This window comes from Marmota flaviventris, chromosome 17 (genome assembly GCF_047511675.1).
Source record: "Marmota flaviventris isolate mMarFla1 chromosome 17, mMarFla1.hap1, whole genome shotgun sequence".
Lineage (NCBI taxonomy): Eukaryota > Metazoa > Chordata > Mammalia > Rodentia > Sciuridae > Marmota > Marmota flaviventris.
The window spans coordinates 23802033-23828231 of NC_092514.1; the positions used below are offsets into that span (position 1 = coordinate 23802033).

At 53.6% G+C, this 26199-nt stretch overlaps 2 protein-coding genes across 3 annotated transcripts in view; one reads left to right on the forward strand and one right to left on the reverse strand.

Annotated features, from left to right (window-relative positions):
* Nucleotides 1-2149, forward strand: part of Stx8 (syntaxin 8) — a 257620-nt gene extending 255471 nt beyond the window's left edge. For both annotated transcript variants that reach the window (XM_027946946.2, XM_027946945.2), the window contains one exon: nt 1973-2149. In XM_027946946.2, the coding sequence (XP_027802747.1) occupies nt 1973-2040 (68 nt within the window). In that variant the 3' untranslated portion in view covers nt 2041-2149. The remainder of the gene's footprint in view (nt 1-1972) is intronic.
* An 8920-nt stretch (nt 2150-11069) lies between these two features.
* The window catches only part of Ntn1 (netrin 1), a 174087-nt gene continuing 158957 nt past the window's right edge, over nt 11070-26199 (reverse strand). Inside the window, exons 6-7 of the mRNA XM_071603099.1 lie at nt 24000-24074; nt 11070-11551 (exon numbers count right to left, since the gene is read on the reverse strand). Coding sequence (XP_071459200.1) covers nt 11223-11551; nt 24000-24074 — 404 coding nt within the window. The 3' untranslated portion in view covers nt 11070-11222. The remainder of the gene's footprint in view (nt 11552-23999; nt 24075-26199) is intronic.

The window sequence follows — 26199 nt, forward strand, 5'->3', positions numbered from 1 at the left end:
AAGAAAGTAACCAAATATAGAATGAACATTTAAAAGACTGCAAAGGCTTGGCACACAGTGGCGCACGCCTATACTCCCAGCAACTGAGGAGGCTGTTGCAGGAGGATAGCAGGTTCAAGGTCAGCCTCAGCAACTTAGTGAGACCTTGTGTCAAAATGAAAAATAAAAAGGGCTGGGGATGGAGCTCTGTGATCAAGTGCTCCTGGGTTCAATCCCCAGCATAATGAATGAGTGAATGACTATGAGTAGCCATGCATTCATTCATTCATTCAACAAATATGTATTCTGGGATATGTACAGGTGGTGTTGTAGGTGCTGGGGAAACAGCAGGAGATAAAATAACCCCCCCCCCTCTCTTTAAAAAAATAAATAAATAAAATAAAACAAAATCCATCTTCTACGTCAGCACTATCCAGTAAGACTTTCTACAATGGTGGAAATGTTCTTTATCTTGTCTGTCCAACACAGCAGTTACTGGCCACATGTAACTGCTGTGCCCTTGAAATATAGTTAGAGCAACTAAAAAAAATGAATTTTTAACTTTATTTAATATTAGTTTCAGTATAAATAGCCAGATATAGCCATTGGTTACCTAGGGTATATCTCTAGCTATTAAGATCAGTAATGTGGTGGTGGCTTACAAGCAACCTGTGGTCTCCTGTAGGAGAAGGAATTAGACTGTTTGGATCCTGGCCTTTCTGGGGTTTTGTTTGTTTTGGTTTGTGGGACGGGGGGGTTGTTTGTTTGCTTTGCAGTGCTGGGGGTTGAACCCAGGGCCTTGTGCATGCTTGGCAAGTGCTAAACCACTGAGCTATGTCTTTTTTGTTTGTTTGGTACTGGGAATTGAGCCCAGGGGCACTGTACCACTGAGCTACATCCCAGCTCTTTTTGAGACAGGGTCTCACTTGGTGGCTGAGACTGGCCTCGAACTTGTGATCCTCTTGCCTCAGCCTCCTGAATCGCTGGGATTACAGGTGTGCGCCACAGCACCCAGCCTGATCCATCTTTGAACCAGCATCTTGGTCTTCCTGAGCTATCCTGGTAGCCAAATGACACTTTGTGTTTTGCCCACCTTGTTACTGTATAAAAAACATTTTCTTTATCTGCTCCTTACTTCCCCTTGGAGTCTCAGAAGCCTAGGAGTCTTGGATTAGCAGGCTTTTCTTGGTGCTTACTCTGTAGTAGGCGTGCCCTGGTTCTTTTAGGGTATACCAGGTCACCTGTGGCATGTGGTACACACTAAGCACTTGGAATTAAATACTGGGCAAGTGAATAGGGAAAAATCAGTGAGCTTGTTGAATGAAGGGCTGTTTCTCTCAGGTCCAAGTCAGCCATGTGTAGTGAGGGAATGGGCAATAGTAAGCCCAGATGCCTGGCCCTGGTGGGCATACTGACTGGGAGGGCCCTTCATGGTCTCTAGCCAAAAGCGTTAGGAAATAAAATGAAAAAATATTAATCCAAGAAATATCCACAGAAAATTTTAGTCTGCTGGGTACTCTTTTTTACAGGTGAGTGATGTGTTTCAGACTCAAGAAGACAAAGTGAAGCTACATGGATTGTGGAAAAAATGAATTCAAGACTATTTCTTTGTAAAATTCTTAAGTTCTTTGCTTTGTTGGCGTTTCACCAATACAAAATTCAATTGTGTAACAGGGTGAACACCTTCAGCTGTTCCCACTGGCCTCGTGGCCCAAGGGGCGCACAGAAGCTGGAGCTGGAGGCTTTGCGCACTACCGCTTGCTGGAGTGCTGAATGGAGAGACCTGCCCTGCCCCCAGGCCTCTCAGTCTTGCAGTCAGGAGCACTGGCACAGCTCTCCAGGTGACAAAGGCTGTTTCCAGGCCCCCAGGAGCCAGCATCCACCAGCCTGCCAAGCCATAACGGTGTCCACTGCCCTTTTTGCAGATACTTCATAGAATGTGCAATGCTTTCCTGAATCATTAAAAGATGCATGTTCTTCTTCTGTTTTTCAGGGATGATAATGGTGATTTTATTGCTGCTCGTGGCTATTGTGGTTGTTGCAGTCTGGCCAACCAACTGATAGCAATAAAGGGACCACCCGCTGTGACACCAGCCAACGACGGAATAAATGCCCTGCACCCTTTTGGTACGCAAAATCTGCTCTCAATAAATTCCCCCACAGCTCTGAACTCTTGATGTGTGATGCTTCATAGCTCAGCAGCTTGAGAGCTACCTAGAATGTTGGCCCAGTGTAGCCCTCTGATTTTAAACTTGGTCATTTTGATGCTAGCAAGTGGGTCCCTCAAGTAGTCCCTTCCTGACTGCCCCATGGCTGCCAATGGATTCCAGCCACTCCACAGTGTGCTGGGCATCTTGGGAGATGCCGAATTAGTAGACAGTTTGTAACCTTGATGCCCGGTCTGCTTGGAGATGTTACATCCCCATGTAGGAAACAAGTGGACAGTTGTGTGCCTTGTGTGTCCGGGCAGTGAGGCTACAGTGAGGTTAGGGTCATGCAGAAGGGGTTTCCAAGAAAACACCCCACCAACCTTCCCCGCCTAGGTCACCCCTCGGGGTTCACGTTCTTACTGGCACTGGCTGCTCCTGCCTAGAGATATTTCTGGATTCTGGTAACTGCCTTCTTCCCTGAAAATACATTCTTTTTCATTTGCTTAGTGATAATGAATTCACTTTTCAATGTTGAACGATCTTCCTAAGCAGCCAGAATCCAATCTCTTGCTTGAAGGGTAAGAATAGGGCACAATCAGGTGGTAGAGTCCTGTGTAGGGTTCAAAAACGGAGCGCTCATGAAGTAAGGACAACGCTGCCTGTCTGCCTCCCACACCAGCTCTGGCAGTGTGTATGTGGGTATCACAGAGCCTGGACTTGTGTGCATTGCTCAGAAAGACAGGACGATGGGGCCAGCCCCCGAAGGATGTCAGGCCCTCAGGATGGGTAAGTTAGAAGGGAACAGAAGGCCAAGTATCGTGCCTTCTCTCCGCCCTGTGTGGGAAAGTAGGATGGGAAGCAGGCCTTACTGTGCCTCTGGTAGAAGGAAAAAGAATTAGGGTCAATGACCCAGCAGTTGCCAAAGCACATGATATCACTGAGGAGGGGGACTGTTGGAGGGTCTCCTGTGAACTTTCTCAGGATGATGTGACATGAATTCCCCTCTGGACAGAGACAGACACCAGGAAGAGTGACATGGTACAGCCTGGCATGATGTTATTTCCTGGGATCTTGAGACCAAAGACTCTAGGTGTGCAGGGAAGAGCTGGGTCCAGACACCTGCTTAGATCTCACCACCTCTCCTTGCTCCAGAACTCAGGTCAATGGGACAGCCACTGAGGCCCCTCCAGCAGAGGAAAAGAGGACTCTGGCAATGAAGTGTTCGGTTCAGAAGTGAACCCATCACCTCTGCTCTCAACTCACTGGCCAGAACTAGTATTTAGTCCTACGTCACCACGGGGGACTAGGAAGGTTTGGGAAGGAAGTGTGAATATGCAGTGAACAGCTCCAGGATGACCACACCCCTCACCAGATCTGTGACCACAAACAGGTTCTTTTCTATGCCTCTGTGTTCTCATCTAGAAAAAGGAGACAAGCTCCCCCTACCACCTGTTTGAGCACCGAGTCACAGGTGGAAGCACAGAGCATGTCACTTGACTCAGCTGAGGAAGGGATTCTGCCTCTAATTCACCTGAACCTTGTGGGCCAGATGGTCACCAAATCTGGAGCTCAGGAGCCTGCTTTCAACCTAGTGCAGCAGGACAGAGGCGTGAGGATGTGAAAGTGAGCCAGCCAGGAAAACAAGCTCTCCTGTCAGTTTGGACCCTGGTGCCCAGTGACCTCTTGAGGAGGCCCAGGCCCTTCCAGAAGACTTATCAGGGTGGCTGGGAGGTGTCCACATGGGAGCTGGCACAGGGCTGAGAGGGTGAGGAATTGGACCTCCATGAGCATGAGCCATCTTCAGGGACTCCGACAGTGAAGGGGAGGAGAGAGGAGCAGGTTTGTTTCACACGGGTGTGTTCCTGGAGAGGCCCTGCTGGAGCCTGGGCAAGGGCTTGTGGATGGCAACATGCCCCAGGATGCATTTCCTTGTCAGGGTGGGGCGGTTGCTAATGGATCACCCAATGGAAGACCAGGAATCCTCAGAGCCACATCTTCCAGTCTGTGTGAAACCCCAAATCTGTACAAACTACATCTCCTAGAGCCCCCGGCCCCCACTCTGGGGCTCAGGAGAGGAGGCATTGACAGTCTGTTTGACTTTCTCACCTCCTCTTGACTTGCTCAGCACGGAGCCCCGGCAACTCGTGGGACAACTTTGAACCAGAGCCACAGAGTCCTGGCTCAGTCACACTGAAAGGCCTTTTCAAGCAAAACACTGAGCTGATGTCTACACACAGCAGCTTCTGTTCTTTTGGCTGAATGGGCTCTAGGCCCAGCCCCAGTGTTACTAGCTGTGTGACCCTAGAACAGTTACTTCACTTCTCTGGATCCACAGTCAGAAGAGTGGAAGAAAAGATGCCTGGGAAGTTAAAGAGATAGGACCTACCATTCAGATGTTGGGGAATACAGAGGCTAGGGGCATGCCACACAGAGACCAGCTCCTTCGGTCTTCTTCAAGGCGTGAGTTTCCCAAGTGAGACACCTGTCCTTACCAGACTAGAAGTGGCAAGGAATACCCAGGTGACTGGGATGCAACACTTTTGGGGACCTGTTTTCTTAAGACCAACCTTATAGTGTCCACATGTGGACATGTGGCTCATATAAAAGTAGGTGGCTCATGTAAAAGTAGCATTTGCCAACATGGTTCACAAAGCATAGTCACTCCCACCTCCTGCCAAAGTGTCAGGACCACAGTCCCAGGTGACCTGAAGCAAAGACTGTGAGATTGATGGGTCGAGCTGTAAGCCCTCATAAAAGAGATAAAGAAGATTGGCTAGCCAGGGCCACAGCACCCAGCACCTCGGAAACTTTTTAGTGAAAATAAACTTTATTTAAGATAACAGCGTAAGAATTGTTTAACTTAGCTGATTATTAATTATAAGCATTTTAAGTCTAGATACCATATAAAGAAATCCAGATCCCCGGGTACAGCTGGTACTTTCATTCCATTTAAACTTTGTGATTATTGATAACTGCACTAAACCTCAGCTGTCATCAGTCGAGGACCATATGCTTCTTTCAAGGAGTCATATGCTTCTGCAAGGTCGGAGTCACAGCCTGCACCTAGCCTCTGGAGATTTGATGTTAAAAACCCTTGTCCTTCTTTTCTCTGCTGCCTGCAGCCAGCCAACCTGCCTGGGTCTGTGCTCTCTTCTGAGCTCAGATCCTGAGAACTTTCCTTCCATGGGGGCTGCTGCAGAATTCCTGACTGTACCTAAGCTTCCAGAACTGTCCACCTGGCTCTCCCCTGCCCCATTAAAGAGAACTGCCAGCAGCCAGCTGCAGAGCTGCCGCCTCCCTCCTGGTGGAGAGGTGAGCCTCTTTCCTTCTCCTTCAGGTTCAGAGTTACACTGGCAGCTTTGTGCACAGACTCAAGATCTCTTACCTAGGTGGAGTTTCAAACCTAGCCCCACTGGGGTTAAAGGGGCTTTCTCCCCGTTATTTTAAAAGGGAGCCCAAACTCCTCTTTCCTCTAATTGTACGATTTCACAGACTTCCTCCCAGCTCCGTGCCAGTAACAAAAGGCCTTGACCTCTTTCCAGAAATGCCTCACTGTCCCACCGAGTCTCCAGTTTGATAAAGCAACAAGTTAATCCGTCTATATACTGTGTTTCTCACTGGCTCTTTCTCCCTTTTCACTCCCCGTTTTTCTTGGCGCATTTATTATATGTCTTTATTTAGTCTTAAAAAGAGAACGGAAAGAGATGTCTGTTAACGAAATCTGAGACTGAGGGGTGTGTCTGCCACGAGTGGGCATCCCCATGCCAGACACTGTCCCTGGGAGACGCAGGGATGAGGGGAAAGAGGCCTCATGAACTGTGAACCTCCCCAATTGCTGCTTGGGCAGCCAGGCAGATCTATTCCTGGCAACCCTCTGGGCTTTGGCCTGGCCTGGCCCTGGTCACTGGTGAGGACCTCTCAGTGTCCTTTTACTTCAACATTCCAGTCTCTAAAATGGGCCTTTCCTATTGTCTTGGGCCAGTGCTTCACAGCAACCCAGCACAATTTCCTGTATCGGGTGAGTTGTACAGATGTTACCTCGTCTCCCCAGCCAGAGCTGAAGGCCCTGAGAGGCAGCAGGGCTGACCACGGTGCCCATTCTAATGTGTCTCTGATCAACGGTGTGCTTCCTGCAGGCTTGGGCCTGGGGCCGCAGCTGGCAGCCCAGCTCCTGGCTGTGATGGAGTCCCCAAAGAGACACAGCACACTGAGGCACAGACAACTTTATGGACAGAAAAAAGCCACATCATGAAAGTTCTTAAGAACTGGACACTTGACCTAAAATGACCAAACCTGAGTCTCAAAGTGCCAAGGGCATCACAGACCTCTTAGCCTCAGGGGAGTCTTAAATCTTGCAAATAGTCAAGCTGGCCCGCAGAGGCATACGAGACAACAAAAAAGCCTTACTTTTTCCTTGACCTGTCCAGCCACTTGAAGTCTGCCTCTTGTCCCCCCCTACCCCCACCCCACTGTCAAGCATTGTCTTCAACAAGGACTTGCTCCTAAGATTGAGTGGGCACCTTGAGTGCATGTGCCTACCGGCCCTGGCTTAGAGCACAGCTCCGGGTCCTTGGAGCCTGCCTGTATCTGTCTTGAGAAGCAGCGGATGATGGCACCTCCAGCCAGCTGGCCTCACAGCAAAGGACAGTTTCCTGTGCCTTTGAAGGAGGGACCACTAGAATCCCTGTTGCTGAGGGGCCAGATCAGGTCGGTGGCTGAGCCTTGTCATCCAAACAGCCGGGTGCAGAAATTACAGCTTCCTGGTGCCGATCGGCTCCACTTCGCGTGGCAACACAACATGCTCCTAATGGCTGGATTGTTTATTTAATAACGAGATCACAACCATGTGGAAGTTTAAATATAGCCTCTCCAAAAACCCAGTGAGCTCAGCTCCTGGTGGCTGCATGGTGCTGGCATCTTCCCAGTCTCTGCTCTGCATGAAGCCTTCAGCAAAGGCTGGAGTCTGTTGCAAGGTTTCTTGAGTTTCACCAGTCCTGTCCTAGTTCCTTAGAGTCTCTACTTGGCTTTGAATAGAAGAAACTGGATATGTAAGAGGCAGAAGATTTGCAGGTTCTGAATCAAACAGGTAAGGTCAAAGGTGGCACCTCACCCCACTGCTGCCATATGGGTACATTAGAGGGAACCCCCTTTCCTCCATCCCCTGGGTTCCTCCCCATCCAGGAAGAAGCAAGGATCTGTCCCAGGGGCGGTAACTTGGGGACATAAGCAGACAATTGCGTATGAGAGACTTTTTAGCTCTGCATTCAGAGCCAGCAAGCCCCCAGAACTTTCTAAGCAAACTGTCTTTTAGTAGTTTTGTTTTTTTTTTTTTTTTTTAAGCAAGCTCCTGGGCTGTCTTGCTGGGGAGTTCTGGGGCAAAAGGGCCGTATTCCTTAAGTTGTCAGAAGATTCCATCCCCTCCTCCCTCCCCACATGCCCACCACCCATAACTCAGGCCACCAAGAAAGACTGGGAGACAAAACAGTATACAAGAGTTTATTTAATGATATCTGAATTTAGTTCTATCATGTGGGGCCCACGTTACAAGTTCCATCTGGGTCCATTACAGCTCTAACAACCAAAAAAAAAAAAGCTTTAAAAAAATCCACAACTCTTTCCATGTCATTAAATATATTCATATATAATAACCATAATATATTAGTATGCATTGGAAAGGAACACTGACCCAAACAATATGTCATGGTCACAACTAAACATTTACAATTCTGAGTGAACAGAAATCTCCAACACAGGAGGGAGTTGAGGGAGAGTGGGAAGTGCATTTGGGAGCAGGGAAGCATTTCCAATGACACAAGGAGTAGGGCTGGCTTATTTGGGGCAAGGTCAATTTTGATACCCCTAGGGTATGGCATGGCTATGGCCCACGGGAGTGTCTGTCCACAAACCGTGATCCAGTGGCCCATCCATGAGTCTGTCCATGCTCTTGGCTCTGGGAGTTTGTGGGGAGGGGGGGTCTTTTAAGTGTTGGGACCCTGAAAAAACCATTTCCTAGTCCCTAAGGGTCTCTTCTTGACTTCAGTCTCATTGAACCTGGGCAATTCCAAGAAAGTCTGTACCCAGGGCCTGCAGGCTACCACTGAGGCACAGGCCCTGGGCTTTCACTCCACCTGTCTGTCCCTCCTACTCAAAGAAACCTAAGGTTGTTGCCTCTTGGTCTGCTTTCCGTGGACAGAGGCCACAGGGAGGGACAGCGCCATTGCCTTCGGCCTTCCACAGTGTGAGTAAAATAGGCAGCTCTTGCGTACCAGACCACCCACCTGGTAAGAAAAAGGACACTGGGGGAAGCTGTTTTAAGAACAAAATAAGGACTAATCTGGTGTTTTTCTTCCAACACCTACATATCACAATTCTGGTTAATACACTCTTCAAATCTAGGTCCGTTTTACATCCCTTCCTAACTATACAAACCGGAACACCTCGATTCCTATTTCCCTCTCTTCCCTGGGATAGGGACAGAGGTGGAAAAGGGATGTTGGCCTGAAGCTGGGTCTCCTCTGTGGAGGTCAGAGTAGAGTAGGAATGGACTGAGTTCTGGCTGAGTCCATAAGGAAAGTGTGGCGGGGGGGCAGCCTGTGAAAAATGATGCAATCCCAACAGTGTCCTTGTTCCTGATCTGGCCACCCTGACATCGTCTCCAAGGGCTAGGCCACTGGGTAGATGGCCTAGGCCCTGGTGCGGGGGGGTGGCTGAGCTGGAGGGTGACAATGGTTGGATTTTCAGCAAGCTGCCTTGTTATTTGGCAGGCCCCTGGTTCCGTTGCTGAGGAGGCCTAGGAACACCAGTGCAAGCCCCTCACTGGACACAGGGCAAGATTCAGATATCCAGGGTGGGATGCGGTGGAGCTATGCTGGTGAGATAAACAACTGCCCTCATCAGCCTGCCAGACTGGATCTCAGTGCCTGGAGAGGTCCAGTCCTTGACCCTCAGCCACCGAATTAAGATTCAGGGAAGCCCAATGCCCTTTCCCAGGGCAGATCTATCTTCTCACTGACCTTGAGGTGCCTCTGCCAGTTGCTCCTGGAATCCCTCAGCCCACTCCCTGCACTTGAAGCAGGAAAACCACCTTTCTAGAACCTCAGGAACGCTAAAGACTTGCGTAGGCTGTCCTTGTTTCCTGCTGCACCCACCACTCTTCTGAAGACGTTAGTGTACTGTCCCCCGTCTCACCCCGAGTGCTTACTCTGCAGGCTAGATTCAATGTCCTCAAGAGGCAGCTTCTAGGGTCTCTGTGGCAACTCAGCCTTGGGCACCCCGCATAGCCTGCTGGGTAAGTTCCAGGGGTAGCACAGCCCACAGTCAGAAAGCCTGGTTCTGGGATCTGAGTCTCAGTGCTGTCACATATTTGCTGTGTAACTTTGGCCACACACATGCCAGTTTCCCTGTTGGTGAAAATGGGGGCAAGAGACCCTGTTCCAGAGGACAGGCTAGGGACATGAAGGTAAAGTGCCTGGCACGCAGCAGGTGCTCAGTAAATGGCAGTGGTGACGCGGGCAGAAGTAGAGGAAGGAAAGGGAAGCGAGCTTCATCCTTGGTATGGCCCTGTAAGCAGCCAACCTCTAGCAGGGAAAATAAAACCAATTTCCTGACTGAGGGGAGCCAGGCCCCTCAGTCAGCTGCCCAGTGTGAAGATGGGGCCAGAAGCCCCAGGGCAGTGCAGAGAGCTCAGGAAGGCAGGAGCCGAGAGGCACCAGAGCACAGGAACAGGTCCTGCGAGGCAGCCAGACCAAAAAGTCTGGGGCTGCCTGCTTGAGGACAGTCTCTAGGAGGCTTTGGGAAGGAGGGCTGGGCCCAGTGGAAGGCACAGGGGGTCTTCAAAATGAGGACGGCTAGAAAAAAGTGGGTGAAGTGCTGCCCAGGTTAGAGGAAGACAGCTCTGAGGGCAGCCCCCGAGCCATCTTGGGTAGCCACTTCTCCTCCCTTAGGAGCCAACATCGAGGGCAGAGCAGGAAGCGGTCATGGGTGCCCAGGAACATGGCCATGCCTGGCCCTGGTGCCTAGGACCTGGGCACTTTGGCTGAGCCAGCGAACCATGTCCTGACTCAAGCAAGCCCAGCCCAACTGCCTTGCAGCCGGCATGCCCGTCCAGGCCCTCTCCAGCTGTTGACACTGCTGAGGGGCCTTATGGGAGCTGATGTCATTACACAAATAGTGTCATTGCTGTAAACTCAGCCAGTGCTCCTTCCCCCTCCCCTGGAAAATGTCATAAAAGGGGCTGGTTCCAAGTTTCCAAAAAGGAAACACTCTGGGAGGTTTTGCCTTCGTACTGCCTCCTCCCCCAGGCAGCTCCAGCATGAGGCAGTGACCACCCGGCTTGGGCTTCTCAAGGGTGTCCTTAGGCCCACTGCCCTCAGGATGGGCCAGAACCCTGGGCCAGTCCAGGCAGGCACCCACAGGGGCCTTCTCTCCCCCCACCCCACCCAGGACCAACCCAGCAGGTGGCCGTGCAGACCAGAGGCCCCATGAAAACTGCTGGCTAGACAGGCTGCTCCCACCCCCCAGTGCCACCCCTGCCTTTCAGATGGGGCCCAGGGTGTCATAGCTAGGAGAGGAAGGAGGAGGTTTTATCTTTTGGTGGTTGGTTGGGCTTGCTCAGAGCCCCTGCCCAGGCTGCTGGCCTGCAATTTCACAGTTCTCCTCACGCCCCCTTCTGCATTACCAACAACGCCAAGCTCTGTGGCCCCATCCATGCCACTCAGTGCCGTGCCTCAGGCCCCAGGGCAGGGTTAGCTCCCAGCCCCTCCACGGTGACCCCACCTAGCCCTAGGGAAGCGCATTTCTGCTCTGGAAGGAGCCCCGTGAGGTAGCTACGTCTGGTCCTCATTTCTCCAGGGCCTGGCCTGCTGCGCACCCTGCCCTGAGTGTGCATGCACTTGGCTCCCGCTAGGGGTGCACAGAGTGGGGCTGGGGGAGGGGCCATCGAGGGCCCCGCCCCCGCTGTAGCCCCGCCCCCACCCTCCCCCCTCCCGGGAAAGCCCTCATGGGCCAAGTCCACCTTGGCAGCCATCAGCTGCACGTACTCAGCTCACGCTCAGCCGGGCCGCATCCCGAGCCCAGCGTGCTGCTGCGTGTGCGTTAGGCCTTCTTGCACTTGCCCTTCTTTTCACGCTGCTGGAACTTGCGCAGCCGCCGCGCCCACGTGTCCCGCCACTGGATCACCAGGCTACTCTTGTCAGCAACGATGCCACTCTGGTCGGGTGAGTCCTCGGCGTTGCCCAGCAGTAGGTACTTCTTGAGGGGCTTGATTTTGGGGCACTTGCAGGCGATGTCACGCGAGCGGATCCACAGGCTCTGGTCACCACGGCGGATGCGGCTGGTGCCTTGCTTGTACACGGAGATGATGTTCACCGTGAACTTCCACCAGTCCCCTGCCTTGTCTGCCTTCAGAATGTGGATCTGGACAGCTGCAAGAAAGCACAGGCAGGCCAGTGGGCTACGGCAGGAAGTACAGCCAGGGTTCCCAGCTTCTGGGGCCAGGTGCGTCCTACCTGCCCCTCCCTCTCCAACAGCCTGGAGAAAAGGAAAGGGAGACCTGGAGCTGGGAAGTGATTGTAGAGGATACTCCAAGAGACAATGGGCAGGTAAAAGCAAAATGGATCCTGGCCAAGGCCACTGCTCCAAGCTTTACCTCCTATTATGAAGGTACCCTCCCTCCAAGTGCCTACCGAGACAGGTCCCCTCTTGGCCATTGCTTTGGTCTAGTATATCTATCAAGGCCAGGTGAAGCCTACAGGAACTGACCATGCCCCCAGCACTCTGTACAAGGTCCATCTGCCCAGAGCAGGTGCCCTCAGTGACAGTGCAGGCCATTCCTCCTAGGCTGGAGGCGTCCTCTTCCTCAACTCTGTACCTCCAAAGGCCACAATCACTTAACATCAAGCCTCATGACACCCTGGGATACATAGCTTTGATTTCTACCCAGACTAAGCACAACATCATGGGGCACCAATACCTAGGTATCAAAGAGGATAACCTGGTTTTGGATTATGCCTTTTCTAGAATCCTGAGTCCTGGTACTGTTCTGCCATTCCTCTTCCTTCCAGTTACCTGATGCAGGAGTTAGTGGGGGTGTGCATCAGAATTCCCTCAATGGCTTCCAAAAACAGTGTTAATGCCACCCCAGATTCTGACTGATCGGAGGTAGGTGGGGCCCAGAAAACCCATTTCCCACCTATTCCCAGGGGACACTGATCCCCCTAGACATCTAGACATGAAGGATCGGTGCCCTAGTGTGGGCTTACAGCTGTTACTCCTGCAGGACAGTAAGGGCTAATTTAAAAATAGGAGGAAGTGCTTTTAAAAAGTGTGGAGGGGGGGAGTAAGAAGCTTTCTGAAACACCAGGTTAAAGCAAGTCCTGGGTTTCCTTTCTACCAAACAGGTGTGGGATGGTTTCCTAACCACCCTGACTGAAGAGCCCTGTGGGTCATGCTTCCTGGTATGGGGAGCAGCTCTCAACGGTACTCACCTCCCTCCAGGGGCAACTTGCTTGGCCACCTTCCTCATCCCCGCTTTCCCTTGCTGAGCCCACCCGCTACGCTCTGTACTCTTCTTCATCCCACTGAGCAGGGAAGTTTGTCTCCTGGGCCAGGGCAACAATTTGAAGAAAGTAACACCCAGGCAGCCTCTGGCTTCAGCTACCATAAAGGCGCATCCCCACAGGAGGCCAAGTGGTCATCACCTTCCCATGTAACAGCTGCAAGCAGGGCACCCACCCAGAGGTCTGCCCAATATCTCTCAGGAGACCACTCAGCCACCCCCAGGGGACCTCCCACCTCCTCTCCTGTGCCCACACTGGGCCCAGTGTAATGGGGAGGGACGAGGATGGCTGAGCGCGGGAGAGCACCAAATGCTGTCCAGCTTGATCCTCCTGGAAGAAGGGAAGTGGCGGGTTTTCCCATATTTTCATTTCGGTTGTTCCTGGGCATCCTGAACTTTGCACTCCAGTCTGAGGGCTCCAAAGAATAGCTGCCATGGCAACCGTTTCCATGTTTTTGTCACCAAGGTTCTCAACACTCAGTGTGAACTCTGAGGGTGGGGGTGGGGGGAGCCCTCCAGCCCAGAGGAGTGGCTGGGCTGTGTGGATTTGACTGTGCAGACGAAGGTCACCGTGGCAACTGAGTGCCCCTCAGCTAAGCAATGGGGGAACCACCCCCGACATCCCTAAGAGCCTCGGTTTCCTCTCTCCAGGACTGAGCTGAATACAGAATGAGCCTCCCTAGGGATAGGGCTGTTTCCCTGCATGGTACTTCAGACCTCTGGCCCAGCCACAGTGTCCTCCCACCAGGCATCGGCTGGGCCGGCCCAACCAGGATGCTATAGAGGCAGCTCGGGCTGGGGCCCCGAAACTACGCAGCCCTGATCCCAGGCCCCAGTCATCCACCGGTGATAGGGGAGGGATTATACATGCCACCAGTTCCTATATTGAAGCCCTGACTCCTTATTTTAGAGACAAGGTCCTTACAAAGCTAATTAAGATGAGGTCAGGAGGGTGGTCCCTAATCCAATAGGACTGGTATTCTTGTAGGGATCAGGGCACAGACACAGGGATGACCCCGTGAGGATACAAGGCAAAGGCGGCCATCTACAAACCAAGGAGCAAGACCTCAGGAGAAAACAGCTCTGCCGACGCCTTGATTTCAGACCCATGGCCTCCAGAATCTTGAGAAAAAAAACTCTTTGTTGTTTAAGCCACTCAGTCGTGACACCGTGCTCTGACAATCTGGGAAACCAATACAATGAATTGAGGACTCTGGGTCTTGGCCTCAGCCCAGGGCAGGCTGCTAGGGTCTCTCAGCTTTGCTGAGGATGAGCCGCCTGGACAAGGTCTAGCCTTGGACTGGTACCCCAGGGTGGCCTTCTTACGCCCTGGAAGACCTGTAAGCATGTGGCCCTTCATAGCAGAAGGGCTGACAACCTCTCCTCTCCCCAGCCTTAGCGACACGTTTAACACGGAGGGCACCTCACTATCCTCAAGAACCCAGATAAAGCAATGGATGCTGGTCAGTTGGGACAAAGCCTCTGGCCTCCTACTACACCTAGCAGATCCCAGCTACTCCCTGGGTGGGAGCTGCCCCGACTGTAGGGTGAGACAGCCCAGGCCCGGGGGCGGGTGGTGGTAGGATTCATGTGATTTTGCTGGAAAAAATCCACATTTCTGCTGCCCTTGGCAATACCTTTGCACATTACACAGCCCACCAAGTATGAGCGAGCTGCACACGCAGTGCATAGGCCAAGTCCCCACCGTGCGCCACAGCTGAAAATATTCAAAATACACATTGCAAGGGTGACCTCAAACGGACTTGCTCCACACGCGCTCCTACAGCCACACAGCATACCACCAGGGCTGCCGCCACCCCAGCCAGCTGCTGGCTCAGAGCAGGGAATGACCAGGGTCACTGAGCTATATGAGCCTGGGGTCCCCACCAACCCAGATATGCCTATGATATCACCCATCCAGGGGACTGGGCACGGTGAGCTTTAGGCAGCTCTGCCCATCCCAGGCCCGTAGCCCCCAAGGACAGGCCTCTTACACCCTCCTCTGGTCTTCACGTCCGTGTCCCTCCCAGATTCCTAGGTTGGAACCTAATACCCAACTTGAGAGTATTAAAAGGTGGGGTCATGGGAAGTGACTAAGTTCTAAGGCTCCACCCTCATGAACAGGATTAATACCCTTATAAAAGAGGATCAAGTGATCTCCCTGCCCCTCCTATCACATGAGGCCAGGGCAATGAGGTGACGCCTTTGAAGCAGAGAGCAAGCCTCACCAGATAACGAGACTGCTGGCACCTTGCTCTGGGACCTCCCAGCCTCAGAACTGTGAGTAGTAAGTTTCTATGGTTTATAATGACCCAGTCTAATTAATTTTGTTACGGCAGCCCCGGATAGACTAAAACACACACAGTGAAACACCCCAGGCCACCAGCCTTGGCCACCTACCCTCCTTTCACTGATGTCCTAAAAGTTGTCCTCAACAAGACTAGCACCTCTGGCGAGGATCCCCCACCCTCTGATTAGAAAGGGTGGAGATGAGATGAACCTCAGGAAGGCAGACCATGAAATGAGCCCGGGGAGATGGGAGACACGCTCCTCAGTGCCCTCTGGTTGAGAGGAAGTGTGGGGGGGAGCCATAAGGCAGTTGTCGTTCTCTGAAGTGGAGACAGAAGAGTCCCCGAGGCAGATGCTGGCAGGGGACCCCCACTGGCTGGTTCTTTTGGCCCTACTATAAACAAGAAATGGCTCCATCTCAGGGCTGCAGATCTACCCTCCCCTTCTCCAAGTAACTCCTGGCTCACCACATAAAATAAGGGCTCAGCCCTAGCAGCTGCTACTGGTGAGCTTTACTTTGTTCCTTAGCAGAAATCCTGCTGTGGCTCAAGGAGGAGGGGGTAACTAGGAAATAGGCCCAGGGCAGATGAGGTGCCTTGAGCCACTTCCCTCTTGATCAAAGAGGGCAGAATTCAACCTGCTACCTGCCCCACCCCTGGCTGCAGTGCAAGGCACCGACATGTCCTTCTACAGGAGCAGAGGGTGCCTCAACCTCCCTGGAGTCCCAGCACTGGGGAAATTCCAGGACAACAAAGGCAACTTCCCAAGTGGGGAGCTCCAGGTCACATCCTGTACTTGAACTCCTCCATTGGAGGGGTCTTGCTGTGCACCTATGGCAGCCCCATCCTCTGCCCAGTGCCCTAGCTCGCTCAAAAACCCGACTTCCTCCTTTCCCAGCTCTAGGCCTTCCAAACCTGGCACTGTACCACCCTGGAGCTGACCCACGCTCCTGAGGTTTGGGGAACTCTGGCTAAGATCAAAGCACCCGACCTGGGCCGGGTCCTAGGAACGCTGTCCATATGAGAAAGAAGCTGCTCAGCCACTGCCTGCTGGAACCAATCCTTAGAGGAAAAGGCCCAGCATGGGCTAAGCCACCTGCTGGAGGGACCCCGGGGAAGAGTTTCCCCTGACAAGGCCTCTGCAGGGAGGCTTCCTGCCGCTTGGAGGTCTCCTAGATTTATGGGCTGTCCAGATGGGCCCCCAGGGGCCTCCTAGTAGCTGCCCCTCACAAGGAGGCTTGGGTGGTTGACCCTTACTCCCTGGCGCAGCCTGTTGGGTGGGTCCAGCTTGGGAAGGCTTGTCACCCATCTGCCCCAAAACAGTGGCCAGGATGAGCGGGGGAGGACACGAACCCCACAGAAACCATTAAAACGGTGCAGCCCTGTAAATCTCTCAGCTCAGAAAGCGAGTCATGAGCCGCAGCTGTTTCCATAAAATGCAGCTCTGACCACACTCTCCCGGGTCCAGCCAAGCCTGGTTCCCTGGGCTCATCTATCTGCCCAAAGAAGCAGCAGGTCCCTGCTGAGAGGCTGGTCTCAAAGCAGCCCTGCCTCGTTTCCATCACTGAAGCAAAGGATCACCACAGCCGATCCCAGTCACAGCCCCAGGTCTCCCAGGCTGCCACCTCCTGCAACGTCGCCTCGGACCTTGCACAAGAAAGGGACACCCAACTTAGGAATGGCCGAGGGTCTTCCCCACTCAACCAAGGGGTCTCAGAAGCAAAAGCCATGTGGATGCTGCCCGAGGGTCCCCTGCCAGGCCCTGGTACTTGAGCTTTCTTCTTGGGAGGAGAGAGGGCTGGGTGTCAGAGATGACCTGCTTATGCGGCTCAAGAGGGTTAAGAATTGGAGTCAAGACTCATGGAAAGATACCGGCCTGGTTCCCAAAGGTGGACTCTGTCCTGGCCAGTGCCACTGTACCCCAGGCTCACAAGAAGAGAGCAGGGGAGTGGTCAGCTTGCTTTGCAAGGGGGGGTCTGGTCCCTGCCTGGCCCCAATGGGAACACTCTCCTCAGTGGAAGGCACCTTCAGCCTGGCGAGGAAAGAGCCTGAAGCCTAGGAAGGGAGCTGAAGGCCGCCTCCTTTGCCCCTGTGAGGAGACGCGGAAACAGCCTGGCTCCTAACCCAGTGCTCCTCCCAAAGGCTCCTACAGGCTATTGGAGAGGGGGCAGTGCCCACAGGGCACTAGGGCTTGCTCCTAGCGTCTATCTACACAGGCAGTGGAGCAGACGGGTAGATGGAACCACATGGTCTTGGAGAGGAAGCTCCACGAATGGCAACTGGCACTCTGGGGTCCTCATCTCGGGGTAGACCATGTGGTCCATCCCACTGGGGTAAGCCCACCTCGTGATCAGAGACACAGGGGGAGGGGGAGGAGACAGGCAGTGCCTGGCTGTGTCCCTCCACCCAACACTGTACCAGCATTCTGGGCATGCTGGACAGATCCCCACCCTGACCCCATTCGAAGCCTTAGCATCCCTATCTGTAAGACGGGAAGAAATACCGGATGGCCTCCCATAGCCTCTTCAAGCCACCCCTGACGACCCCTCCTTCCTGAAAGCAGGGTACTCAGAAGAGAACGCTCTAGGAACATAGTGGCCTAGGACCTGGGCACCGCCTCTCCCCCTCGGCACTGGCAGGAGGCACAGAATTCAGCCCCCACCAGGCTCCCAAGGAGTGAGGGAGGGGGTTGTGGGCTCAGGGACTTTTCTGTCCAGTTGTCACTGGGGCTGTCTGGCCCTCCCTGCCCAACATGGTGGTCACCCACATTCCATGACCTCAGGCTGACTCACAGGCACCCAGCTCCACATCTGGCCTCCATATGGGGCTGGTACTCATGGGGGGAGGTCACATCTGGCTGGGGGAAAATCAGAGGATCCCCAGGGGGCCAGTGACCCTGGGGAGGGGTCAGTGAGCCTCTGAGGCACCATGCCACATGCTGCTGGCTGGACTGTGACCTGTTTTCTGAACCTGGGGACTATGCCCACGGGAGGTGGCCCTCTGCCTCCCTGGCCTTTGTTGGGGGGAGTCCCCAGGGTGCTCCTCTGATATCTGTGCTGTGCCCACACAATCACTCCATGCTGCAGATGTGGTAACTTCATCTCTACGATAGGACTGACAACCTGTCCAACTCTCGGTACTTGAAAGGACAGAGCCTGGTCGGGCACGAGTCCTAACCCCAAGGTCATGAAAGAAAGGACAAGGTGCTCAGGAAGGGGAGAGGCCAGCATCCATGGAGACCCCCTGTCCCTGGGGCTAGCTGGAGGGAAGGAGTCCGGGTTGGGAGACCCTCCTGTCACCCCTGTTCATTACTTTGCCAATAGAAGCCACTAGGCAAGAGCTGGTCTCTATCTCTGTCCAGCACCTCTACTGTCATAGTGTCACCCCCAATGTCACATTCTTTAATCCACATAAACTCCACACACCACAGTCCTCCCCCCGACCAGCCTCTTTGCCACGTTCACCTGGATTGCCTGCTGGGTCTCCCGTGCACCACCATGGACCTTCCCATGGGGGTACCCCCTTATCAATCAGAACTCCGCCCTGGTGCCCAGGCCGCTTCGGCCACACCAGCACATACACACACAGGGCCCAGCGGACCCTGCTTCACCCCTCAAGTAGCATCCTGCGAAATCCTCCTCAGGAGGAATGCTCAAGACGGAGCATCTTGTGAACAGCATTTTGATTTTCCATCGGGTGGTGCCAGAATGTCTTTCAACAAAAGGGGTGACTAATAAACATTTCTGGGAACGAATCATTTTTCCAAGAACTGGCAAAAGTGAGATGATCTCACCTTTCAGAATGTGAGCTGTCTGCCTGCCCCCCACCTCTCTGTTTGCAGACCCAGGGGACGGAAGAGGCGAGGGGCAGCACCCAGGCCACCTGAGGCAGACATCAAGGCACAGGAGTCACCCTCATTCTGTGGCTGAGGAGGCCCATGCTGGCCTCTCTCTCCAGCCTCCCTGAGTGCCCTCCTTGCACCAGCATCCCACATGCACGGTTCTCCAATCTCACCAGCCTGGTTGAGCTTCTGGGCTTGGAAACTTCTCTCCGCCTAGATCTCTGCTTTGCCCAGAGAACACCGGCCACTCGGGCTCCCTCCTCCAGAACCCTTTCCTCCGGATCCCCTCCAGAGGATGCACCGTGCTTTGCTTAGGCCCATTTAGGCTGTGACCGGGCCATATGTCCACCCTTCTGTGGCTCTCATCTGTGTGTCTGTCTTGCCTCCTAGACTGGGAACTCCCAGAGGACCAAGACCATGTGTTTAGCAGGTCTGAGAGCTCAGCACCCAGGATAAGACAGGGCACACAGCAGGTGCTCAATGAATGTGTGCAGAGGGAACGTCCTGTGGGTGCATGTGTGTGTTGTGGTGCCTGTGAGCAGCCACATGAGATGGAGGTGGTAAGTGAGGACCAGGCAGGGGATAAGATGGTGTAGGAAGGGAGAAGGGCCAGAGGAAAGCCCGGAAGCCCTTCTCTGCAGGCCTGGGTAGGAATACTGGCCTCCAATGGCCGAGGCCTCTGGAGCCCCGGCCTCCAGGTGAAGGCATCTCCCGGCAGGTAACTCCAATGGGATGTGGTCTGTGTCTGTGCTGGTTCAGTGGAATGCAATATTGGGAGTGAGCGCACGCGCTCTTACACACCCGGGCACACTTGCTCTGAGCAGTCACACAAAGTGCCCCTCCAAGGTGTAGTTTTCCTGAGAAGTTGCAGAAACTCTTGTAAATGACACACCCTGTCTTCCCGTCGACCTTCTCCTTGGCTCTTTTTCAAGTATTTGCAAGGTGAGCCAGATTCCCCTAGAGGGCAACAGAGGGCTGAGGTGGCCCAGCAGAGGTGGAGACAGGTGACAGATGACAGTGTCTCTGTGGGCTCCTGCCCCTTAGAAATGGTGCCTGGCAGGGCAGGGGGCTATGGCAGGGTGTCTCATTTAGAAGACTGTCATGTCCCCTTAATTGCATTTCATAGAACAGATAAATAAACTGGAGCCCAGACTGGAAAAGTTCCCTGTCTACAGTCACACAGCAAATTTGGAATCTGTATCTCCAGACTCCGGGGCCAGAACTCCTTTCCCTCCAGCAGGAATGGAACAGGCTGCCTCTCCTGTGTGGGGTCTTTCTGGGCAGGGGCCTCTCTGCAGCATGGCACTGAGACCCTCTCCACCCCCACTCCTTCCTGTCTTGCTTGGTATCTACCCAGAACCCTTCCAAGCTAGGCCCAGGGAACTAGCAGACACATCTGAGCAAGCACAGGGCAGGGACAGCACCCGGGGGCCAGCACTGAGGTCTTTTCCCACAGGCTTCCTTGGCCTGAAGCCTTCTCTCCATTTGTCACTGCCCAGGGTCAGCGGATTCCCAAACCCGTGGTCTGCAGTGGCACCCTATCAAGCCTGTCCCAAGCAGGCCTGGAGGAGGAAGGGGTCTGAGGCCTTTGCTCAGCAGGGGTGACAAACCCAAAGTCCTAATTAGCCACTTCTGGAGCATCCAAGTAACCTGGATGGAAAGGAAATGTGTTCCCTAATTGGCCCCCTGCAGGGCTGTCAGTCAGAGAGGAGCAGCCTCTTCCTCGGCCCATGGCTTTGCCTCTGATCCTGAAGCTGGCTGCCTCCCACCCACCTTCTCCCTGGGCTTGCCCACATCTCCCCTGGGTGGGAGGGAGCCCCCATGCACACTGCATCCAGGGGTCTAGGGTCCTCCATGGGGCCCAGGAGACCCCAACCTGGTGACCACATCCCCAGCCTCGGAGCAAGGCCTCACAACTGCTAGGCTCTGCTGGCAGCACCCATGGGCCCGGCATTGTGTGCTGTGCCCCACCCAGCCCCCTGCAGATGCCACTTACTCCTTCCTGAGTCACGCTCCCTCCTGGACGCCTCTGAACCATCCCTAGAAACCCGTGTGACCCCCACTTCCAGACCCTTTAGACATTGAGCTGGGTTGGAGAGACTCCCCAACTCTCAAATGACCCCATCTTACAGAGAGCTGTGGAAACAGAACCCCTCACACTCACACACACTATGGCTTGGATGTGGTTTGTCCCCACCCAAACTCATATTGAGGCCTGGTCCCCATTGTAATGGCATTGAGAGGTGGTGGGGATTTAAGAGGTCCTTTGGGTCATGAGAGATCCACCTTCGAAAAAGGACTTAAGTCGTTCTCAAAAGAGTGGGCTGATTATCTCAAGAACAGATTGTTATAAACCATCTGTTCCCCTATGTCCTCTCCTCTTTTACTGGATTCCACTTCTCTTCCACTGTCCCCTATGAGCTGATGCAACAGGAAGCCCTCACCAGAAGCTGAGCAGGTACTGGTGCTATGCTCTAGGACTTTCAGGACTGAGTCAAAATAAACCTCTTTGCTTTATAAATTACCCAGTCTTGGGTATTTTGTTATAGAAACGAAATAGACTAATACAAAATCCACCCTCCAAGGGACACTAGAGAATGGGACAAGGCAGTATGAGGCAGCAGATTAAGACATTGAGACCTACTGTGTACTACTGTCCCACATATAGGATTTAAATAGATGGGACCTATAAAAACTTAAAATGAGCAACAAAGGTACGATAATGGTATATTCATTTCTCATTTTAATTTTTTATAGGTGTCCTCTACATGGGATGCTGGGACATAATGGTTAGTTGGTGATACAACAGGCCTAGACCTTGTCAGGTCCCAGAGTGGGGTCCCTTCATCTCCCTATAACCTGCTGTTCCTCAAGTCTTCAATGGCAACAGACATGTGGACATCTGGGTGACACACCTGAGTGGCAGAGATGAGGCAGATAATGTCTGGAAAGGTAACTACACCAGGCTGTCCTTGACCATTCTGGGCCTTGTGACAAATGGGGTCCTGGGGGCTAATACTGATGGAGAGGGAAGAACCCAGGGAAGGAGGGAGGGAGGGAGTAGGAGGGAGTAGGAGGCCGGGCCATCCCTTGGCTGTGTGACTGAGCAAGACCCCTGACCAGCAGGGCCAGTGTCCCCATCTGTAAGCAGAGGCACTGAAGCCCACCATCTCCAACACCAGCTTCATTCTGATAAGTGTGGAAGTCCCATATGGACAAGGAGAGGGCTCAGTCAGGGAACAGAGTGTCTCCTGGAACCTGGCCAGGGGTGGGGGCAGGACAGCCCTGGGCTCCCGACTACAAAGGCAGGGTGTCATGTTTGGAAGGTAGAGAGGGTCTGCTTACTGAAGGGGCCAGGAGCCCCCTGGAATATCAGAGGTGAAGGAGGCAGAGTCCTGGAGCAAAACCCAGAACAAAACTTCAAGGACAACAAATCTAGACTGAGTAATAGTCATGTGGGAAAGGGGACCCATTTTGGTTAAAGTCTAATTTTTCCTTCTTTTCCCCTTGAAGAACAGAATAGAAGCTGCAGGTTGCACCTTCCAGAAACCCAACTTCCCCTTCTCCTAATCTCTTCCTCCCAGGGCAGCTGCTCACAGGATCCTTCAAGACCAAACCCCAAATAAACAAATATGACCCTTTCCTCCAGCTGCCCACCAGGTCCCTCCCCCCTCCCACCTCCCTGCCCAGTTCCCCCTGGGCCTGTGCAGACCAAGGAGAGGAGGGACATGGGAGGAGGGGACATGGCCTCCCTGGGACTCACACTGCCCAGGTCTGCTGCTTGGCTAGGAGAAGCTCTGGAAGGGGTCCCCCAAGTCTCCTGCTCACTTGAGGGTTGGGAGGGGCCACCTCGTAGTCCCCAGCTGAGGCTGGAGGCCTGGGACTTAGACACATGTGTCCTGCAGCTGGGGGGGGCCGCGTGGTCTTCTTCCAAAAACCACCTGAAGCCCCTCCTTGTGGCTGTCACCCTGGCTTGGAGACACTATGCTTCCTTTATCTTCAGATGACAGCCAAGTGTATTATCAAAATCCAGGTTGACTTCCCCGGGGGAGTTGGAAGTTTCTGCACAGCCTAGTGATAGCTGTATTTTAAAGGGGCTTTTGGAAATTTACTGGGGACCTCAGAGGGGCCTGGAGTGTCAATGCCCACCACATGGAAACCACTGGATTGATAGGTAAAACCTGTCAGTTGCTCTTGCTTCATCTGAGGGAGGCCAGGCAGTGCAGCCAAGGAGCGTGGCTGGATTACTAGGGTCTCGCCCTGGCGTCAGCGTGGGGTGTGTGCGCGCAGGCGTGGGTGTGCTGATCTGTATGTACATACATATGCTCTCACACACACGCATGTAATAAAATGAGAACATTTTAGAAGTTCTCCACATTCCTCATCATTCATCATTTTATGCTAATAAGGTCCTGACCCTTTGTTAGGAAACAAAGTTTACGTGCATATATGAAAATGCCCATAATCCACCCACTATTCTGTGTAACTATAATGCACTAATAAAAAAAAAAAAAATAAAAGTTTAGGGCTGGGGTTGCGGCTCAACGGTAGAGCGCTCGCCTAGCACGTTCGAGGCCCTGGGTTTGATCCTCGGCACTACATAGAAATAAATAAGTAGAATAAAGGTACTGAGTGCAAATACAACTAAAAAATAAATATTATAAAAAAGTCTGAGTCTTGCCACTGGCCCAGCAAGGACCCCTCAGGGTCAGAAAAGGGCTGGACCCTTGGCAATGCAGATTCCCCAGGCTCCTTGCAGATGAGAGGATCTTTCTACACACACCAGGAGCTCCTACCACTGTCCTGATGCTTGAGGGCCCTGCTGTGAGCCACACAGACTTAAGGGGACTGTCCACAGGATGAATGAGGACATGGAAGATCAGCAAGGACCAGTCTGCAGCCACACAGCCCAGCAGAGACAGGGCAAAGGCCAGGACCCAGCCTGGGAATCCCAGCCTCAGAGGTTCCCACTGACCTTAACGGCCCTCCACAGGGAGAGGAGGAGAAGCCAGGCCCCTGTGGCCCCTCATGCCCTCTGTCTCCGAGGGCCAAGGTGGTAGAGATGAGCAATGCCTGGGTGTGAGATCCACTGGTCACAGGGATTCCACGACCAACCTGCATCCCAACCCCAGCTCTCCACGGGTCACACGGCCTCACCCCACTTCCCAGGACGGGGCTCTACTCACCATAGTCTTTCTTGCAGTACTTTTTCATGTTAATCTTCAGCTTCCCTTTGGAGGCCTTACAGTAGGAATCGCAGTCTGCAGGAGGGGCAGAGAGCACAGACAAAAACTAATTAGGCTGGCAATGAATAGGCTGGTGGGCCGGGCGGGAGGCCACCTCCCCAAATACCCAGAGGCCTGCGATACCCATGGGCCAGGCCGAGCGGGGCGGCCATTCAGGGCAGGCCTCGCCTTCTAAAGAGGCCCTTGGGACAAAAGGCCCCCGCCTGACCCCCTCCTCCTCTGGCCTGATGAATCCTTTAGCTGCCTTGGCCTCCGTGAGAGTCTCTGGGGGCTCCCGAATCATGCCACCCAGGGCTTCTGAGCACCACACAAATTCCCCCTGTTCTTAAGACGCCACTGGAGCCCTGATTAAAGCCGATAGAGGCCTCATTGTCACCCCGCGCTCTGGGTCTGTGTCAGCCACTGGCTTTCATGGCGCGGAGCCTCTGGCTGGGGTCAGGCCCCAACAAAAGAGGTCACAGAGGAAATTAGCAGCCCATGAAGTATTAGAAAACCCCTTTGGTGTCCACTCCACTGGAGTGTACAAATAAAATGTCCCACGAAGAAGAGTTCAGTTCTAATGGGCCCTACTGCTGAGAGGCAGGGCTGCCGGGCCCGCGTCCGCAGGGTATCACTTCGGGGGCTTCCAGGCCCTGAAACAAGAACCAGGGCCTGCCAGCCATTAGACTCGCTTCTTCTGGCAGAAGACCTTCAACTCCCCAAATGCAGACTCTGTGGCTGGACCCCATCCCAATTTGTGCTCTCCCAGCCTGACATTTCTGCTCTTTGGACAAGATGATGCAGTTCTTTCACTAGGTCTGTGACCTCCTGAGCATGGTGGCCCAGGTCATTGCAGAGGCCCAGGAAACCCGCCCCCCCTTACTGATCTGCCCTTGCCACTCAAGAGAGTGGGCTCTCACTCGATTCCTAGAACCGTTCTTTGATGCATGAGAGATGATGTTATTCCCATTCTGCAGACAAGAAAACTGAGGTCAACGTGGCAGAAAGGGATGATTTGTGTGGAAGTACAGAGCAAAGCCAGGGCAGGAAGTCAGGCCTCAGGACATCTGCTCCCAGCCCGTGGCTAAGATCTGCAGAGAATATTCAGAAATCTCCTTAGAGTCTGTCTCTGGCTCCAATGGAGGCAGTTGTCTCCTCTGAGGTCCCAGGATGCAGTAACTGGTGCCTCAGTTAGCTCAGCTCCATCCACTGCCTCGGGAACCAGGGTCCTGGCAGCCCCTTCTGTCTCCCAGGCCAGTCTCTTGGGGCCCCAAAAGAGGAACCAGTCTCAGGCACTGGAAGAGGAAAAGCCCACCTTGCTGCTCCTCTGCAGTCGGAGCCCTTGAACCCCTCTCAGGACACAGGAGGTCACTGTGTCAGTTTTTCCTGTTAACCAGATGGCTGGTGGGTTCCAGGAACTCTTGGGATGCAGGGACTAGGATGTCCAGAGAGTGGCCCTCACTCAACTGTGGCCAATCCCCAGGATGGGGGAGGACAGCAGCCCCAACAAACAAGTCAACAGCACCATCCCCACCACTGTCCACTGCACTTCCAGGTGGGGATCGGCTGTGCTGGGCCACGTCTCTGCCACTCGGGGACAGATGATGCTCCCAGCAGAGGCATGGTGTGGCTGACCGCAGGGCCGTGCACATTCTAGTGGTTCCAGTGAGCTGGCTCGCTCCCTGCTCCCTCCACTTATGGAAGCCAATTGGAATGCAAGTGGTGTCTAGTAATGTCACTGTAGGGACAGCCTCGAATCCATTCGGTGCCTTTTGTGTTATATTTTTTTTGTGAAATTTTTTGTGTTGGCCCCCGTCAGTACTCTCATTTCCGGTTGGGAAGAAAGGCTGACACCCTGCCTCTGTGGCCTGGGCCCAGGGAGACCCACCCCTGCGACAGCCTGGGTGGAAAGGGCGCCTCTGAGCGTGTCCCCTCTTCCAGGTCTGGGGTACGGGGGCTTTGTGGGAGGTTGCAGTGCTCAGCTTAAAATGGAGAAAGCACAGCTCAGAGAGGTTCCAGGGCAGCCTGCCCAAGGGGAGCCCCGCCCCACGAGGCAGAAGGGAGGCAGACAGGGCCCTGGGACAACCTCCCCCTGGACCTTCAGCATCACTGCCCCCAGCCTAGTAACAGCCATTGAAAGCCCTTCTCTTCAGAGCCAAGC